Genomic DNA, 15,500 nt, shown 5'->3' on the forward strand with positions numbered 1-15,500 from the left:
CCTGCTAGAGCTTTATTTTTTCCTCATTTCCCAGCTCTGGAGGGTGATACAGGTTCAACCCTTCTTTTTTGCATTAGACTGCAGTGATGAGCAGGAAAAAGGATGAATGGGTAGCCTGCAGTGCTTGTTGGAGGACGGATGGCAAGTTAGTGTAGTATCTGAATAGAAGTATGGGACCAAAACTGGCAACCATGCATTGTGTTCAATGTGAGACCTCTTGTAGCGTGTCTGGAGATCGTGGTATTAAATGTGCGCTAAAGGCAGAAATGGTGCAATAACTAACTCCACCAAAAGTCACAATTGAATGACCTCAGTTCTGCTCAGTATCTTGGATCCTTATTGGTGATTGATCATTTTCAGTCAGTGAGATGTAGTTCCTCTCTTTCCCAACTTGAACAAAGAAATGCTATCCCACTGGGCTCTCCCTAGCACAGACGAGGAATAAAACCGTGAACTTTTTATTTGAAGCCAGCAATGAGCAGGCTGTAGTTTCAAGGCAGCATGCACAAGCAGCGGAGGCTTAGTGTTGAGGCAGGTTGCTCAAGGCTGAGTATGGTGCGTTGACTTTCATGCCACAGATGACCAGGACATTCCAGATCCTTCCACATATTCTTTAGGCATCTGGCAGTAGCTCCAGTATTGGCCCAGCCACCCAGAAGAACAGTTCAGTAACCAAATCTCATCTTCTGGAAATCTCCAGACTGCGCTTAAGCTCCTGGTTGAAGGCTCCCTTGTCCTTTCCCATACCCAGAATAACATTTCAGGAAAAGCAGCCGATCAATACAGATGATGGCCTCCCTAGAACAATAGGTAGCAAGCTCTCCTCAAGAAGCCCTTGCTCAATGGACGAGTTGTTGTCCGGATGGTAGTCTGACAAGATAGATCATTCTGCGGTTTGCACCCTGTGCCCATTCACTTTGTGTGTGGGAAAGAATGCAGTATACTCTGTTTGGAGCAGTCCCGAGCTAGTGGAGCATCCTCTGGATTCCAAATTAGTGGAGCAACGAACCAAGAAGATGCCCTGGGTGGGCTTCTGGTTCTCTTCTACTAGTAACTTCATCAGAGCAACAGTGGGGCCCCTTCATCATCGCCTTTCCTGGAGAGATGTACATCAGTGCCTGAGCAGATCCCCGAATCCCCTCGGCTTGCTAAAGGATGGGAGAGTGCTTTGTCTCCTGGCCTGCATATGTAGTGCATGCCTGTGAAGCTCATGGACCCATTCTACCTGACCTTGCCAGGAAGATGGAAACTCTTGTGCTCCCCAGCTTCTGCTGGTGGATGGAGGCATGATCATCTCATGCAAAGTCGCCCCATCTCTAACACAATGCATGGCTCTACATTTTCCCTAGAAACTGCAGCCAGACTATGGAGGGGCTAAGTCACATGGAGTAATGTACACCAGGAGCCTCAGCCTTTCCAGCCTCATGGTAGACCTATCCTTGACAGCGGAGGCCTGACGATGAGCTTCAGATCAAAGTGGAAAGCGCCTCCAGACCCAAGAATCTCTGGGAGTCCCAACCCTTCCTCCTACCCGTGTTATTCACTTGCATGCGAAAATGCTGCCGGAGGGGACAGCAAGCAGATCACCCTCGAGGGCAAGAACAGTTTTTAGAAAAGATCACAAACTGGGTGGGATGGTTGGGTGAAAATGGGCTAAACCCTGCTGCAGGTAATCCCCCATCCCTTATGGATCAATACAATGTTCTCAGAAGGTGAACCACACATACAGGTCCAAAGTAGTGTTAAAAACGTGGTACAATTGCGGATCAAGTAGGAGCTGCAGTTTCACAATAGCCCTGCAATTCACTAAACTTCATGGTCTGTATGCCTTGCATGATATCCCATGTTGGCAACAAATTTGTTGTTCCTGTTGGTTTTAGAATGCAGAGGTATATAGGTTTCTGTTTCTTAAACCGTCTTTATTGTGCATTCTAGAGCACCAGATATGCCAATACATGAAATTGCAATGGGATGACTGATTAATATTTGGAAAATTTCCAATAATTACATTTCTCTTTTTAATGAAAAATGTTGAAAGTGTAATTCTCATCTACGTTGATCAAAATGTGAATACTGTGCTCTTGCGGCACCTATGATGTAAACAACCCCATTGTAGTAACGCCAATAGGTGTTTATTATGCTAATACTGTAGCATAAGAAGATTAAAGGGAGAGTCAAGAGAGGGAGCTAGCAGGAGCAGACAGATGCTATATTTGTAAAGTTAGTTCTTCATGCAGTTCAATGCACGTGCTTGAATGGAGGTGGAAGGATACACCCAACCAGCCAGTCGCATTAGTTGAGACATAAATACTCCACTGGGCAAAGTCAAGACTTGATTGACAAAGTGTCAGACCTGGCCAACAGCCGAAAGAGGCTGATAAAAGAAAGGCAGTCCTTGAAAGGGATGCACTGTCAAAACAAGGCTCTAAAAAGTGCTAGTGCTATACACTTCTGTTATAAGCATTATTGTAGAGGTAAAGGGTTGAAGTAAGTGCAACTCCCTCGCAGAGTGAGGTTAAGAAGTCTGAGCGCTAGATCGACTGTAAAACTCAGGAACGGTCGACCAGGGCGAAAAAGCTTGTGTGCTAGCAGAGCCCATTTTATCTTGTGAACTTACTGTTCACCTGTAGTGCTCTCTTGCACCTCCACGCTCTCTGGATTCCAGGAGATAGGCAGGCAAACTATCCCTTTATATTATCCAAGGGTAAATTTCAAGAATCCGAACCACACTGGGGTTAGGTGACTGATATGATGATACTTTTCACCTGTTTTAAAATTAAATTAATTACAGACATTATTTCATGTGTAGTACCTCATTACGTAAATAAAAAAAAAACAGGCTTTTAGATACTTGTGATACTAGTTAGTAGCTTTCAGGTTATCTTTAAGTGTTAGATCCATTTTTAGATGTAAAGCCTTTTGACTTTCGCCGATGCTGCAGAGCAGTGGGAAAGAGCACTGGCAAAACCAGTGGGCCCAAAAGGCAAGACTATAAGCTTTAAACAATGCTTGTTATTGATACCTTCATTAAAGTGGGTTCATTGATCAAACAAGTTTTTTTTGGTAGGCATTTGATTCAGCCATTTCAACTTGAAACATTGCCAGTTACACTTTTGGACTTAACTCAGTGCTTGCACATTATTCCCGATCTAGGGCCGAAAACTTGTAATTGCATGGTGCACATAATACTTTTTGGGCGATGAAATTTCCGCCCCTGTGTCTTGCAATTACAAGCTTTCAGGCCCTTTCCCACATGTCTTGCTCCTTTTCGACACAAATTCTTATTACTTTCAGAAGTGGAATTACCAGATGCGAACACGCACTTGGTCAACTCCGATTCAGGCAGGTCTGTATCCACTCAGAGTTTCCACTCCGCTCCACACTCACGCTCTCCCGACTGTCATTCATTTCTGTCCTACCTGTGAGCAGTCTGCTAACCTCCTGGCCTCAGTTTTCTAGTGGTGTGCAAAGGAATCTTGACAGTTTGTACAATTGTTTATGAGAGTGTCTGTGCACAACGATTAATTCATTAAATAAATGGAACGGCTCCACAGTTCAGACCATGAGCCTGGGATCCGCCTCAAGAGTTGCTTCAAGAGAGCCACGGGCGACACTTTAATTAAGAACTTCCCGAGTATCTTCAAAGTTATAATACGGTCAAACCTGATAACCCCACAACGCAGGCCCTGGGAGTGACGAGAGGATCACAGGAGGTCCTTCTCACTGACAAATGTCAATAGGTTATAAAGGCTTTCACTTCTACTTTTTATGTTTCCCTTATGAGCCTCACCTTCTTGCTGAGGTTTGCCCGGCACCACTGATCAGTGATCTTTTCGGACTCAGAGCCCTTTTGAAGTGCACAAGAGAGTCTGACACACTCTTCCTCCAGTGTGTCCCACCCAGATCTCAGGGATGAAGGCACTCTAAAAATGGGTCTGGGGCGACGACGACTCTTCCACGTGCCTTTCTTAGGCCGAACAAAGCAAAACCAAAGGGTCTTAAGCCCTGGGCTTCCAATATGGGACCCACAGGCCCCCATGTGTACTACCACACGCATGCACATGGACAGTACAGCACGCGCAATCACTCGCCCTCTACACGTCGCTGCATACTAACATAATGTAAGGCACTGGCGAGTTAGGTACATAGCAGGCAAGCTTTAGAGGATTGGGCAAGAAGGCCTCAATCCAGTGTCACAGGTAAAAGGCCTATTCATACCAACTGATCACTATGCAATAACGGCAGGCTTCCACCACCGCGCTCGTACCACTTCACTCTTAGTAAGGGCAGTAGCCCTTTAGCACTGAGGGTAATGCTTTGTGTGCCTCTCCTGGTCTAAAAAGACCGCTATTCATGAGACAGGCCTAGGTCATAGCGCACACGCATTATCTGTGTTTTCCCGTGATAAAAGATCAACACCAATGATCCAGATATTGCTGCAGCTGGGGCCCACGTGGCCGTTGTGCAGGTCTATCACTATGCAGGTGACTTTTCTGTCCGAACACAACTGTTTTCCTTATGTCGTACTTCAAACAATAAGCCTTCCAGGTTTGCCATGCATTTTATTATTGTTTGTGAAAGATACTAGAATAAATACCTACCAAACCAATTACCCAATTCACAGGCAGCCATAATGTTGCAATGCCGTTTAAACACTTTATAACATACATACAAGGGACTTCAGCCAAAATAAACAGCTGGTTAAAGTTAATAATGCAAATTAAAAAAACTCACTTTGAACCACCTTTGCTACGAAAGACAAAGGAACTATTTTTAGGTGGATGTGAAAAATGTGCACAGGTTTGTGTAGCCACTCCTAGTGAGCCAATGGCATAAGTGGGTTAACTCATTGTACTATGCTGTAGGCTATGATGGCGGATGCAAAATGTGAGTGACAATTTAAAAGACTAGCGGTTGAAGCCCACTCACCAAAAGCCCCTCTGTGTAAGCATATTGTATATGATTTTTGGGGAAGAAAAGTAGACGAATAAAGCTGTCTCAAAGGCCAGACCAATAAACTAGTGTTTGGTGTGGACACAATTCGAAGTTGAGGGAGAGAGCCTTATATTACGTTATCCTTCTGGGCAGCACCTTTACCAAGAATATGCCCTATTCCCACTGCAGCTCATTTGCAAGGAGGCAAATGTGAGTCTAATTACCCTATTTTAGTGCTGCTGTGATTAGTCCTGAAACCACCTTCAGGCGTTGCTCTTCTGTTTGTCGGCAGGACCTCCTGACACACGTTTCTTGCATCGCTCAGTTTGACTGCCGGGTTCTTATGGGCGTCTCTCCCTAAGTGCTGAATCTGTGAATGTAGTACGAACCACTATCAAGTTCTAGAGGGTGATGTGAATGAAATTCTCAGTGTGGTGCTAAGGGATGTGTTTTTATTCACAAATTTCTTCAAATGTGGTCTTTGCATCAATAGTACAAGTTAAACCTTGGTTGGCAAGGAAGAATTGCAGAACCTAAAATATTATAATAATTCAAAAGGGCAACATCTATAAATGGGCAATACTCAACAGCCTGTGACTGCAGAATCTCTCCTTCTCTTTAGCATTTTCTCTGACAGTCAGTGCTGTAGATGAGGCATGCAAAATGGTCTCTTCTTCCGCAGGTTTAAACCTAAGGTGGGTCAACATTGCATTAGCTTTCTCTAGTCAGTTCTGGCAATGCATGTCTCTTATAGAGGAACAAAGCATTGGTTACGTACATTCAAAAGAGCAGATCAAACCCCAACTAGACTGAATTTTCATTCCACGATGGAACTAAAATATGTCTTAACCAGACTTGTGCTTGTTGGGATAGGCATCTTTCATACTGTTTTATGCCTAGGCCCAGAGAGTGAATTTCACTGACGTGGATGCTCATCTGTACAGCACCACTGAAAAAATATTATTGACATTTGTATGCATGCATGTACTATTTGCACAAATATTTCACAGATCCATCAAATTTGGTCCCATTTTTGGAAAATTATAATTTATAAACCAAACAATGTACATGCCGAATTTACTAGTTCTGATGTAAAAGGAGAGCCCTAGAATTTGGGGACTGACTTTCCTTGTAACGGTACACCATCAGATTTAATTTGTTATAAGTGAGGGCAATTCTTTAAAGCTTGTAGTTGTTTCTCTGTCCAGACGGGTTTATCTGAGCATTCTCTATTTGGAGTTTGAGTCTGCCGCCTTTTAGGGATTCTTAATGTGCAGTTTAAGCACTCAGAACAGTCTGTAACCGCAGCATACCACATACGATGCTGACACTTCTAACAAAGTAATGCTTACTCTTGTCTAGGAGAATGAAGACCGAATCAGAGAGGCAGTTTGACTTAAACTTTCAGTTAACTACAAGTTTTCCACTTAAAAAATCAAACTTGAGCAGGGGAGATAGGTGAGAGCGCAATTGTGGCAGGTGTTAGGCCTGCAACTTTGGCTCCATGTACATTAATGAAACTGTTGTCACAGCAGTTCTAGATGACCTGTCATGAGAGAAGAAACCCTAGATTTCTGCTTCCTTATGAAATCAATCAGGTGTGACAGTCCAGCAGGTCAGCTGTGTTGCTAATGCGTGGGGCGGCACTACGGCGTACTTTAAAAAAAATTTTTTTATGGTACTGTGAACTAGCCCAGAGCACGTGCACTCAGGCTCTTTTATTTGCGGGGTCACCTGACTGGTGACACCCGTGTTGGGTGTGTGTGTGTGTGTGTGTGTGTCTCAGCGTCAGCCCTCGGGGGAGTGGCTGGCAAAAACACTAGACTGTGTCCAGCAGGACACAACATTCCTCCCAAATTTTAATAAAACGAAAGACAACAAACAAAAATCCTATGGGAAGGAATGAGAAAAACAACTAAAATAATGGAAGTCTCACAGTTCAGAGATGTAGTTCGCAGGACAGCGGTGGACAGGTGCAGCCGGGAGCACCCAGACGTCTTGGCACATGTCCATACTTTAACCAGGTATATCTGGGGACGACACGGTGTTGATGATATCCGGACCTTTCAGCTTCGCTTCAGTTGAGGGATGGTTGACTCCTCATCGGCACTACGGCGTACTTAATCTGTCTTTTTCATATCTCGAGTCTTATTTAGGACTCCCAAAATGAAACTCCCACATTCCAGCATTCAACACAGAAAAAAATCCATCTAATAAACTCTAGCACCACACCATTCTACTTTGTAATCCGTTTTCTCTAGTATGCCATGCACAGTAGCACATCTACCAAAAACGTTATGATAGTTTATTTTGATGTGGTATGATCATTTGTGTGGTGTGTTTATCTCATTTGTATGGTCCCATGGTTCATTTGGGATTCCAGACGCAAATTAAGATTCTAGGATTCTTGGTGATTGTAGTTGAGGCGAACTGTGGATGTTGTGTTTGCTATTATTTAGTAATGAGTCATTGTTGCTAGTTGCCATCTAGGGTAGAGCAGACTAATGTATTCTTTAATAGTCATCTGGAGAACACAGCCTTCTGGACCCCTCCCATTCAGGCTTCAGAGCTAACCACAGCACAGAGACAGCCCTAGTCGCAGCCACGTGCGACATCAGAATGCTGCTAGACTACAGAGAAACAGCAACCCTCATCCTCCTCGACATCTCAGCAGCTTTCGACACCATATCCCATCACATACTGATCAACAGACTCCACCAGATCGGTCGGAATCCATGGAGCAGCCCTCAAGTAGATTGCATCCTACCTCACAGAAAGAACACAGGTCATCCTCCCTCCCTACGCCTTGCTCCCCAGGAATATCAGCTGTGGTGTACCTCAAGGCTCATCCCAACCCTCTTCAACATATACATGACACTCCTGCCCAACATAGTCAAGAGCCACAGACTCAACATCATCTCTTATGCCGATGACACCCAACTCATCCTCTTCCTGACCAACCACTCAAACAGCCACCGACGACAAGTTCTAAAGATGCTTGAAAGATGTGACCATCTGGATGAACAATACTGGTCTCAGACTCAACACCAACACTACAGAAGTACTTATCTTTGAGAAAGGCAAGGATACCTTCTGGAACAACAAAATGGCCACTTGAGCTGGGCCCAATCCCAAAACCCACCGAACACGACCGCAACCTTGACAGCCAGCTATCCACGAAGAAGCAGGTCAGCGCCATCTTCTCCGCTTGCTTCCTCACCCTTTGAATGCTCAGGAAGGTCTTCCGTTGGCTACCACCCAACACCAGGCGAACAGTCATGCAAGCACTGGTCACCAGTAGATTAGACTATGGCAACTCCCTCAACGTAGGAATCACCGCCCAACTCATGACTAATCTCCAAACCATCCAGAACACAGCAGCCAGACTCGTCCTCAATTTCTCCAGGTGGACGCACATCACCCTTCACCTCAAGAAACTCCACTGGCTACCAGTTGTGAAGAGATGCCAGGTCAAGCTGCTCACCCACGCTTACAAGGCACTACATAACGAAGGACTGGCATAGTTCAACAATCCATTCCATTTTCACCGACCTACCAGGAAACTGCTAGGAATCCCTCTTCCTAGCAGCCATCAGACACATCTGCCGGACGAACAGTGGTGGTTGCTTCTTTTCCCACCTGGCAGCAAAGGCCTGAAACAACTTCCCCTGCACCTCTGAGCCTCACCATCACTCCAGCAGTTCAGGAAGGACCACAAAACCTGGATGCTCAACCAATACTACAGGATGCATCAGCTTTACCCCCCAATGTCTCGAGACCCTCACGAGTGATGCAGCTGCGCTTTACAAATCTTGATATATTTATTTAATGAATTGCATGTTATTGCTCTGTATTGTACTCTGTGTTTATTGATGTGGGTGCCAAAGGGTGTTGCTGTTTGTTTGTATGTATGGTTGCCCAATGCCCCTTCCTTTGCAGTGGTGTCTCTACTCTCCAGCAAGGAGACCCGGTCATCTAGCGTAGACTTCAAGAGTCCTCTGGTGACAGCAACCACTCACCACTCCCCCTTCGATAGCACCACTGTTCAAATGTAGGTCCCTATCCCAGCACTAATGACACATAATGAGCTATATGCAGGGCCAATTTGACATACAGTAACCAAGTCGCTCTAGCTACTTAATATGACATTGATGTTTTGTTTTCAATGGGACGTTAGTCTCTTTTTTTTATTTATTACATGAGTTTTGTAACATGTTTGTATGTCATCTTCTTGGTTCAGATTGAACAGTTTCTGTGTGTTAGTTATTCCTTTTGGGTATAAAACCCTGGAAATACTAGTAGAGTTCTTTCATTTGTAAACCATGGTTCATTTTGATTAGAGGTATCAGAGTGATATGGCGGTGCTAGTATGGGTTGGATAATGGGTGCGATAGCCATATTTGACCACCTGTGCCAGTTGAAGAATCAGAAGTAGATCGTCTGATTGGTTTTCATCAATTGTTACAAGAAGGATGATGTCTGGTATGGAATAACTACTGTGCATACAAATGCCCATGTGGTTCTGTGAGATATGGTTTCCCAGGAGATTTATCTTTCGTCACCATTTTGAGTTGCCATCAGTACACATATGTGGGATGAATAATGTGGTATTTCTGGACAAGGTCTGATTCTTTAGATGGATCCTGTGTTAATTAAAATATTTGTTTGGTCGGTGATGAATTAATTTTGTTATTGGTAAAGCATGCTTGAATCATGGTCTCTTGACTTTTGCAGGCAGTAATTGTTTCTCTTTCGCACAGATCTACTGCACTGGTTTTTAGGTTCATGCTGAATTCCCCCTAAAAATTTAGAGCTTCCCGACTTGTTCTATTGAATCTACTGTACAAAGCCGATGCTGACTTCTGTCTCTGTGGGTTTTCATGCGCATAGGCGGCATTTGTTAACCTTTCATACTTGTAATCTTGCTACGTTTTTAGCCTTTAAAAAAAAACTTACTTTGTGCCGTTTTTACTCGTTGTATTTTATGTGTTGTGCATTTTGACTACCTGTACGGAGCACATTGCCATTTGATCACATACCTTACCGCATTCCCTCCCCGTTCCACCGCAGCATGTGCTGATTGAGTGGAGGGAGTGGTGTTGCGACAGAGTTTCCTTGCCTTCCTCACTTCCGGTGGCAGAGTTTGGGGCAGCCATCTTGAGAAGTGACGGACTAGTCTTTTTCACGCAGAACAGCTAAAATATGCTAATGGCGACGACGCGCGCAGCTGGCGCACCAAAGGCAAGCCCATCTGCGCCCGTCCGCGTACCGTCTGCGCACAGCGCCAGCCATCATGCTGAATTTGGGGTAAATCGTTGTGCTGCTCCTGCTCTTAGACAACTGAGAGTTTCTCCCCAGGTAATGGGTAAGCAGGAGGTGGCTGAGGGGGATGCTCAATTATTGATCCCGGCAGGGATAGGGACAGTAGCTGATTTGACTAGAACGGACTCCCTGAGATGTGGCCTGCTTAATGTTAGGTCCCTTTGTAAACATTATCTGGAGACACAGATGTTGTTAGAGTCCCATGACTTGGATGTCCTGGTGGTGACGGAGACATGGACTCATCCGGATTCTGATTTAGAACTGGGCTTAGCCTGCCCTCAGGGCTACAAGGCTTTTCATAAGCCACGTCCTTGTGGTAGAGGTGGAGGGGTCGGTATCTTTTTCAAGGAGGTCTGGAACTTCTCTCCTGTGGATATCGACATGGTTTAAGGGGTCGAGCTATTGGGCTTTGCTCTAAACATTCTTGGGCACCAGGTGCTGACAGGTATCATCTGTTATAGGCCGCCAGGAGTGGCCAGCCTCCTTCAACAGAAAAACCTGATTGATGTGTTTAGTAACATGGCTCTTTCACATGCCAGGCTCCTTATACTGGGGGATTTTAATTTATGGGTTAACAGGAGTATGGTCTCAGGGTATAACAATCTCCTACAATCATGTATGGATTTGTCCCTTACTCAATGGGTGGTAGAGCCTACACATACGGGGGGACATACCTTGGACCTGATATTCGCCAGGGAAGACTCACTGGAAGTTGTGAATGTGTTTCTGGTTGGTTGGTCTGATCACCACCTGATAAAATTTGATGTGTTTGATATCAAATGAAACAATACTGTTATTAAGGAGACAAGATGCTTTCTTAGCAGGGACTTGAAAGGCCTGCTGAGGAAAGCTAGCTCCTCCCCTGTATTCCATCTGGAAGGTTTGTTTGATCCAGGGAAACAGGTGGAGGATAACAAAGTCACCTTCTGCTCACACATCAATGACCATCTTGATCAGATCGCCCCTCAAAAAATGATTAGAAGAGATGGTAAACCCTCAGCGCCCTAGTATAACACTGCCTTGAAAAATTATAAACTGGGCTGTAGACAGGCAGAGCGGAAATGGAGGAAGGGGTTCTCTGATACAGACAGTTATCTGGAAAGAGAAAATTTCTAGTTATAAGAAAAGTATTGTCTCTACCAAAGCTGAGTACTTTGCAGATGTAATTCTGAAGGCCCCTTATAGCTCTAAAAGCGTTTTCAAAATACTGAACGATATTGCCAACCCTGCTTGCACTAAAAATAAGGTCCTCCCCACGCAGGAACTTTGTGATAGCCTAGCTGCCTTCTTTGATAATAAGATTAGTAAAATTATTGAAGGGCTAGAAGAGAACAGTATGGCTGATAAGACCACTGGCCCCACACAGGATGGGCAGGAGGACCCGAGAGTGAATACGAAGGCCTCGGCTCAGATGCCTCTTTTAGATCATTTTGATATATTCTATTGAGGTGTTTGAGCAAATCGCTGCTGGGGTTTCTTCCCGCTCATCTTTAGACCCTTTCCCACATAGGGTCTGGAAAGCGTTCGGATCTGAACTGTTTCCCCCACTTAGACAGCTGTGTAATAAATCCCTGCATAGTGAGATGGTTCCCTCCTGCTGGAAGCAAGCGGTTGTTTCCCCCCTATTGAAGAAGCCCTCACTCGACCCGGCCTGTCTTAAAAACTACAGGCCTATTTCACTCCCTCCATATCCAGTAAAGATCATTGAGCGCCATGTGAGCAGGGCACTTTCCCAGTTCCTGGAGGCAACTGATCTACTGGATGAGGTTCAGTTTGGATTCCGTCCGGGACATGGGACAGAGACTGCCCTGTTGACCGTGTTGGATGATCTTCGTTTGCGTGCAGAGAAGGGTCAACATGCCATCTTGATCGTATTAGACCTGTCTGCCGCATTTGACACGGTCAATCATAAGATCCTTCTGGAACGGTTGGAAGGAGTGGGGGTAGTTGGTCTGGCACAGAAATGGCTTCATTCATATCTATCTGATAGATGTCAGGCCGTGGCTCTCCCCCCTTTTCAGTCCAAGTTTACCAAAATTCATCATGGTGTGCCGCAGGGCTCGGCAATAAGCCCCATTCTTTTCAACGTCTATATGCGTCCCATGGTGGATATTATTAAATCTTACGGCATAGGCCTGGTAAACTATGCAGATGACACCCAGTTGATTTTATCACTGGAGGGAGAACAGTCATCTTCATTGGAGAACTTCCATGTCTGTATGCAGAACGTGGTTCATTGGTTAAGAAATAACTCTCTGCAATTTAATGCAGATAAAACTGAAATCCTCTGTACTGAGGGTGGGAGAGTGCCCTATTCCCTTCCGGTCGACTTCTGGCCCATTCCTGCTGACCCCTCATTGCTACCATCCAAGGCAGTTCGCAATCTGGGAGTCATTTAATGAGAAACTGACCTTGGAAACACATGTTAATAAAATCGTGGGGAATTGCTTCTCTCTTGTTAGGAATCTGAGGAAGATTCTTCCTCGGTTCCCTGCTCAAACACGCCCCTTGGTAGTTAGGAGCGTGATTTTTAGCAGGTTGGATTACTGTAATTCATTACTGTTGGAATTCCCCAAGTTTCTGACTGGGAGACTGCAGAGAATTCAGAATATGGCAGCCAAGCTGGCTTTGACACGCCCCCGTCAATCCTCATCTTCTCAGGCCCTTGCAGAGCTGCACTGGCTTCCCATAGTGCAGAGGATCCATTTTAAACCCCTCTGCGTTGTGTTTAAGGAACTGAATGGATTGGGTCCCATACCACTGCAGAGTAAATTCTGCTGGTATGTCCAATCTGTCTCCGCCCTCCCCCCCCCCCCCCCCCCTTTTCCCTTCCACCCCCCCCCCCCCTAGTCTGGGTGAAAGTACCCCTGACTAGAAGAGCTAAGCTGGGGGGACAAGCTTTCAGTGTTGCCGCTGCAAGACTTTGGAACAAGCTACCCCTGGAGTTGCGACAGATGAAAGATCTTCTATCTTTTCGTAAACAAATTAAAACCTGGCTCTTTCCCAGAGTTTAACATCTTTCTGCTCATGTCATAGTCGTTTGTTACTGTCTTTCCCTCTTTATCGGCAGGATGCCCGATGGGTTGCAGTGCGCTTTATAAATTCTTTTTACATTACATCACAAGCAATGTATTTGTATCAGGTATCTTAAACTGACCACGAAGTCCGCAAGCCAACTTGGTAGTTGTCAACTGTTAATGGGAATTTCTTATCTTTATGAAAGAAGTTTAGCTCTCCGCTTTACAGGCTGGAGTTAGTTTTTATGCAGACAACATTTCCAATTCAGCAAGACATATATAGAATGTAAATGCCTTTTGCAAAGAATTTGAACAGATTGTGCTTTTGTGTCTACAGATGTACATACGGAAGCCGTTCAAGCAGCACTTGCAAAACATAAAGAGAGGAAGATGGCTGTGCCTATGCCTTCAAAACGGCGGTCTTTAGTGGTGCAAACCTCGATGGATGCCTACACACCCCCAGGTGAGCATAAAAGTGTGTTATCCTTTTTTATTTCTAAACTATATCTGTTGTTCCAGTGATCATTTCATTCAACTAACCAATGCATTCGATTCTAAGTGTGGTCAGCTTCTTTTATGAAAAAAATTGCTTGAACTTTTGCAGTAGCTTTTGAGATTGAGGTAACATCATAAATTACTAGATCTCAAAGCCTAGGGTTTGTGAATTGTATTATTCTCAGACTTCCAGATTGGGTGAATACCCTCACAATACACACAGTGAACTTAGGCAGGTCTGCAAAATAATCAGTAATTGAAAATATATCTAACCTCTCCTATCTACTGTTACCAGTAGAGGTAAATCTGGAGCCGTTCTCTGGTGTTGCGAGACCTGCTCCCCCTCGCCATTGCAGCAAGACAGGAGACAGTCTGGGTGGGTTATGTCCTCGCTACAGGGTCTTTATTTGGGGTTGTAAAGTGGGGGAAACAGCAGGCCCTTCTTCCTAAGAACTAGAAGAGAGCCCTGAAGAAAGTGAATGCAATCTAAAGAATGACAGACTGTCGCAAAGAGGTGCAGGTAACCTGAAAGAAGGAAAAAACAGTCTCAAAGTGTGTTGAAAATCTCATGAAAAGGCTGTGGAAAAGGATGTTATCTCTAAGAGGGATAGTGTTTATTGTGTTTTTTAATGGTAGCAAAAGTCCCCAAGAAGGAGAGGAAGAGACATCAAGAATGTGGGACAGAGCCCCAGTTGGAGGGATAAAAACCAAAACAGGGAAAGTATCAAATTGAGATGGGAGAGGAAAATGGGCTAGATGAATATCCAAAGAAGGATGAGGGAGAGAGTCCCAATAAAATAGCCTGATTAAAAGACATTTTGATTGTGCACACACCATACAAAAATGCTGCTTTACTCAATTAAAAATTAATCTTACATAAACATTAGAGAGCCAAGAAAGTTCTGACTTAGGGTCCTGATTTTAAAAACTGTTCCTCAAACATGGCTGGTCCAGAGCAAAAAGATGATGAAACTTCATATTCCCGTAGAAACCTTGCAGTGTTAGGGCAAAGGTTGGCTTAGGATACCGAAGACCAAGCAGGTGACAGGCAGTGATAACATTTCATAGGTCCTAAGTAGCAAATAATGTAATTATTTTTTTCTCAGAAGCTACTTCCATGTGTAGTTTAGGAGTAAAAAATGTATGTTTTTAGATTAGCATTAGGTTATCGTGGGCTGTGTGTGCTGTAAATGGTTTTGTGAAGTTATATATATATATATTTAAACATGTTTGCATTTACATGACATTATCACACAGACACTTTAATGCTAAATTTGTAGAAAAATTGTTTATTCACGTTTAGATGAACTATGGTTAATGTAGGCCTGCATTTTAAAATGTCTGTTGTTTTCCATTTTGTTTTGCGACGTCAACATTTTATTTCTAGGCAAGCTGAAGTTCTAATTTTTTTAACACATTTTCTTTTCCTTCTTTCACACGGGAAGAAATGTTTTCTTTTCTTTATGATTAGCGAGGAATGTTTTAGTAAATTGCACATTCAAAAGACACCAGCAGAGTTTAAGCTAGTCCATGTATCTCATCTGGTTACAGATAATGCAAGCTTGAAGGAGGCAAAGAGAAGCTAGTAGTGTAAACAAAACCTCGAGAGGCTCTCAGATGTAATGATATAATTTTGCTTCAACCTGATTGGACAGTCGTATGAGAACAGTGTTTAGGTGTGTAAAATGTTAGAGTATGTGTGTTTGAAGAAGAGATGAGAGAAGAGCAGAA

At 44.2% G+C, this 15,500-nt stretch overlaps 1 protein-coding gene across 18 annotated transcripts in view; it reads left to right on the forward strand.

Moving 5' to 3' along the window:
* Positions 1-15,500, forward strand: part of DIP2C (DIP2 acetate--CoA ligase C (putative)) — a 1,028,010-nt gene that overhangs the window by 486,180 nt on the left and 526,330 nt on the right. For 11 of the 18 annotated variants that reach the window (XM_085631933.1, XM_085631919.1, XM_085631922.1 and 8 more), the window contains one exon: positions 13,612-13,749. In XM_085631933.1, coding sequence (XP_085488059.1) covers positions 13,612-13,749 — 138 coding nt within the window. The remainder of the gene's footprint in view (positions 1-13,611; positions 13,750-15,500) is intronic. The other 7 variants (XM_085631929.1, XM_085631931.1, XM_085631920.1 and 4 more) reach the window with 1 other exon arrangement.

This window comes from Triturus cristatus, chromosome 10 (assembly GCF_964204655.1).
Source record: "Triturus cristatus chromosome 10, aTriCri1.1, whole genome shotgun sequence".
Taxonomy (NCBI): domain Eukaryota; kingdom Metazoa; phylum Chordata; class Amphibia; order Caudata; family Salamandridae; genus Triturus; species Triturus cristatus.